At 50.7% G+C, this 3,894-nt stretch overlaps 1 protein-coding gene across 1 annotated transcript in view; it reads right to left on the bottom strand.

Moving 5' to 3' along the window:
• LOC113211938 (egalitarian protein homolog) overlaps positions 1 to 3,894 on the bottom strand; it is a 32,083-nt gene that overhangs the window by 4,870 nt on the left and 23,319 nt on the right. The window contains exons 2-7 of the mRNA XM_026430485.2: positions 2,781 to 2,861; positions 1,082 to 1,326; positions 735 to 935; positions 549 to 644; positions 326 to 471; positions 62 to 230 (exon numbers count right to left, since the gene is read on the bottom strand). Of these exons, the coding sequence (XP_026286270.1) occupies positions 62 to 230; positions 326 to 471; positions 549 to 644; positions 735 to 935; positions 1,082 to 1,326; positions 2,781 to 2,861 (938 nt within the window). The remainder of the gene's footprint in view (positions 1 to 61; positions 231 to 325; positions 472 to 548; positions 645 to 734; positions 936 to 1,081; positions 1,327 to 2,780; positions 2,862 to 3,894) is intronic.

Here is a 3,894-nt window from a genome sequence, read left to right as displayed (position 1 = left end):
TATTAAAGACAATATAATAATTTCTGATAAGAATGGAACTGAATGTACCATTAACACATACCTATCTGAGGGTTGAGGTGGTGTTGGCGATAATGATGTTGCAACTGATAAAATTTCCAGACTCTTCTCAATTTCTTCAAGTCTGTCCTTTCGACCAGACAGTATTTCATCTACTTGCTGCAATGTTAAACTTGGTGGTTGCGAAGTAACAGGAGGAGATGAGATTCCACCTGACAAACATGCGAAACAGTTAATAATTATTTATAACCGATGGATGAGAAAATATTAACAAAAACAATGAGTAAACAAGAATTTTCTCTCTAACCAGAAAGCGAGTGGTCTGATGGGGTTGTCTTCCCACTTGCATTTTGATTTGAATCTAAAGAGTTGAAATCATTGCTCTCTGGGCCTCCGTTGTAACAGTCATCGTTGTCATCATCGTCGTCATCATCGTCGTCGCTTTTGCTGTCCCTAATAGAAAGTAAAAATAAAATGTTGACGAACGTGGATATAAGAAGATTTTCACAGATGCCAGAAAGTGCAAATACCTGTCTTGATTACGCCCTTCAAGTTTATCGAGTTTTCGGGCAACTTTGTAAGACCCTCTGAGCTTATCCTTTTCTTCTTCAGTAAGATCTAGATACCTAAGGAAGAAACAAATTATATAGGGTTTTAATGACATAACAACCAAAATTAGATTCCGATAGAGTATTTTTTAAATACAGAAAACATACCTAAGCAATCTTATTTCTCGATTACTCAAAACTATGTTCTTGGATAGTTTGGCCTGAGCGAGTCTACTTTTTAAATCTGCGATCTCGCAATTCAGCTTCCTCACTTTCTTGCGCTGCTTCACTTCAGTCGGCCTGATGAGCGTGTAGACTTGCTCGTCGCACAGCTCGGCCAGGAGCTCCTCGTACTCTGGAGTGATGCGGCTGTAACAAACAGCGGAGGGGGGACTCCCGATAGAGAATCAAAGCGCGGGCGACGGGTCCAAGCAAAGGCAAGAAACTCAAAAATGCGGCGTTTTACTTTCCATGACATCCCCCGACTTGAACTGAGAAGTCCGCCGTGCACGTACCTGACCATAGCGTTGTACACGTGCGGCACGAGGGAGAGCACGTCCGCCGCCGAGTACAGCATCATGTCCCTGGTGAAGGGGCGGCGCGCCCAGTAGCGCTGGTCACGCCGGTACACGTTCTTGAGCTGGTCCTTGAGCGGGTTCAGCGGCGCGTTGTAGTCGGCGCACAGGTTGTTGAGCGACACGTTCTTCACCTTGTAGACCGGCTTGCCGGTCGTCATCAGCTGCAGGATGGCGTGGCCGGCCTGCAACAAGGGGGGGGGGGGCAGTGAGCGCCTGGCGAGTAGGCAACCCTGGGCGGCGAGCGCACGGCTGCGCGCTCACGGCCTACCTCCCCGGCGCGCGGCACAGAGCGCCTGGCGGGTAGGCAACCCTCGGCGGCGCGCGCACGGCTGCGCGCCCAATGCCTACCTCCCCGGCGCGCAGCGCGCCCAGCCCCGCAGAGACCCAGGGACGCAGCCCTTCCACACTGGAAATCGAACTGAACCAAAGTCTACACCTAAGCAGGCGAGCGAACCAACTCACGCGTGTTGTGAGTGAGTGTACGACTGACTGCGACAACTTGACAACTTTTTGTCACACCGTTGCAGGCGAGCAAACGGGCAATTCTTCACTATTCGGCAATCTACGAGCTCATCTACATCTTTGCCTTCCGCCATTTGAAGGGTCTCCTGACCCCCGAAACTGAACTAACCAAATTTACAATCAAACTTACTTTGTAAGCACCATACTTTTGAAAGAGAATGTACTCCTTCCAGTTTCTATGTAAAACAAAACTGTTCAAACACCAGTAGAAAAGTGCAGGATTCCCGTACATGAGGGCGTACACAGGACATCCGTGCTTATTTACAGGCCTTCCCCCTTAAACAGTGGGGATTGATTTGAGTTAATTTTGGTAAAGAAATTTCTCCCGCTTACACACGTTTGTAGTACACATAAGAATAATGCGGTAAACCATGTCATACTCCTACTGTAATAACTAACCAGGCAGACATGATAAGATAAGGAGATGCTCGGTCAACTCATGTGCAACAGTAATGGCGAGTCGTGAGAGCGTCAGACATAATTTAAAGGTAAAAATAATTCTACAGACGAAGAGTCTTATTTTGGGATTACCACGCCACCAGAGGAGATGCGATAGCCTGCTACGGAGGATGTTGAACAAATTCCATCAGACAATTGAAGTTCAGGTCACTGACGCTGACTTCACTTCAAGTATACTTCATACCCATACCGTCAGCTAGTAAAGATTACGGATCTAATTTTCGCCCAAACGCACGGTTTACCGACTCCTCACAAATTGTCACTAACAATCACCGAAATTATACTTTGAATGGCTTAATCTGGTGCAATGTTGTGTCCTAAATTGGGGCACTTAATCCAGCGGGCTATTTTGAAACTTTAAACTCGTCCCAAAAATTTTATTTGTATTCTTCAGAGCCAAGATATGAAGTACTGAAGGTGGCGTCAATTTGCCGGTGGCATGAGCTCAAACTGACTGATGGAATTCGCTGAACTTCCGCTCCGGCGACATTCGTGCCGGAAAGTGTGTTAGAAGACTTGGGAGCGCCTCGCGCCTCTCGATCTTAGCCGGTATTCATGAAACAACCGAAGCACAAACCGGTTTCACGGCGCAAGCTTTTTACACTGCTGCAGAAAACAGATGAATACGTATACTAAACAACGTCGTGGTGCGCACCTGGGTATCGAAGACGTTCGTCAGCGTAATCTGGAACTGGTTGTACAGATTGACGCTGTCGCCGCGACAGTCGTGGATGACCTGCAAGCAGACAGAGAGATGGGGCATTACAGCATCATTAAGCACAGCAGTGTTTGCAGTCGACCCAGTATTAGCAGTGCAGAGCCCCCTCCACCGGGGGAAAACACTGACTAATAAATCCACGTCCAAACTGTCAATCGAGACACCCGCCCACCCACACCGGCACCACCCAGACTCGGGTCGGGCCGGGAGGCCAAAGACAGCAGAATCGGGCTGCCATTTTGGCCTTCGGAAAGAAATACAGACTGCTCCGAATCAAGTCAGTCAGTAAGTCAGTACAAGTCCGTGTGGCACGGCCACGTCATCAAGTCCGTGGTGATGGTGTTGGAGGGGGGGGGGGGGGGGCTTTTATCTTGTTACCTGCACCCCCCAGCCCCAGCCAGCCGTTGTAGCCTGTGCATGGGCAATGAATGATGTCTCGGGCGGGGAAAGAGCGCCACAGACACAAAACTACTACCCTCCTCTATCCACCAGGCTCGCAATTTCCTGGCCATAAGCCCCAGCAGCAGCAGCAGGGGCGCAACGGCGGCGCCCTGGCGGTATAGCGGCGGCCGGACAGACAAGGACTTCTGACTCCCACCCCGCCCCGCCGCCGGTCACAGCGCGACGCCACGTGACTTTGACGTCCGAGATTAATCGACAGCCACCCGCACCCGCCTGCACTGCTCACCCCAAAGGGCTCACCGCGACACGCACACGACGCCAGACCCACGCGTCGTGTGCACACGGCAGGCGCACGGGGGCAAGCAGCGCCTCAAAAAACAGTTTCATTTTGCTCTCTTTTCTCCCTATACTCTAAGAAGATTGCATTCAAATCGCAACAAAACTATTTCCTCGGAGAAGGGGGGGGGGGCATTCGTCGAGGGGGATGATGTGGGGACACGCGGCGCGGTGGAGACCAGGGGGCAGGAGGGGGCGTTTTCCAGACTGATGAGGAGACATTAAACTCCCCGTCGTCGACGATGACAACCGCAATACAAGCCGAGCAGCCCAAGGCGGCCGGAGTAATCACTAGGGGAAGGGAGGGGGGGGG

The sequence above is a fragment of the Frankliniella occidentalis genome, unplaced genomic scaffold (assembly GCF_000697945.3).
Source record: "Frankliniella occidentalis isolate FOCC.00 unplaced genomic scaffold, Focc_3.1 Scaffold28, whole genome shotgun sequence".
NCBI lineage: Eukaryota > Metazoa > Arthropoda > Insecta > Thysanoptera > Thripidae > Frankliniella > Frankliniella occidentalis.
Note: the sequence above shows the minus strand (reverse complement) of the source record. Positions and strands in the feature narration are given on the sequence as shown.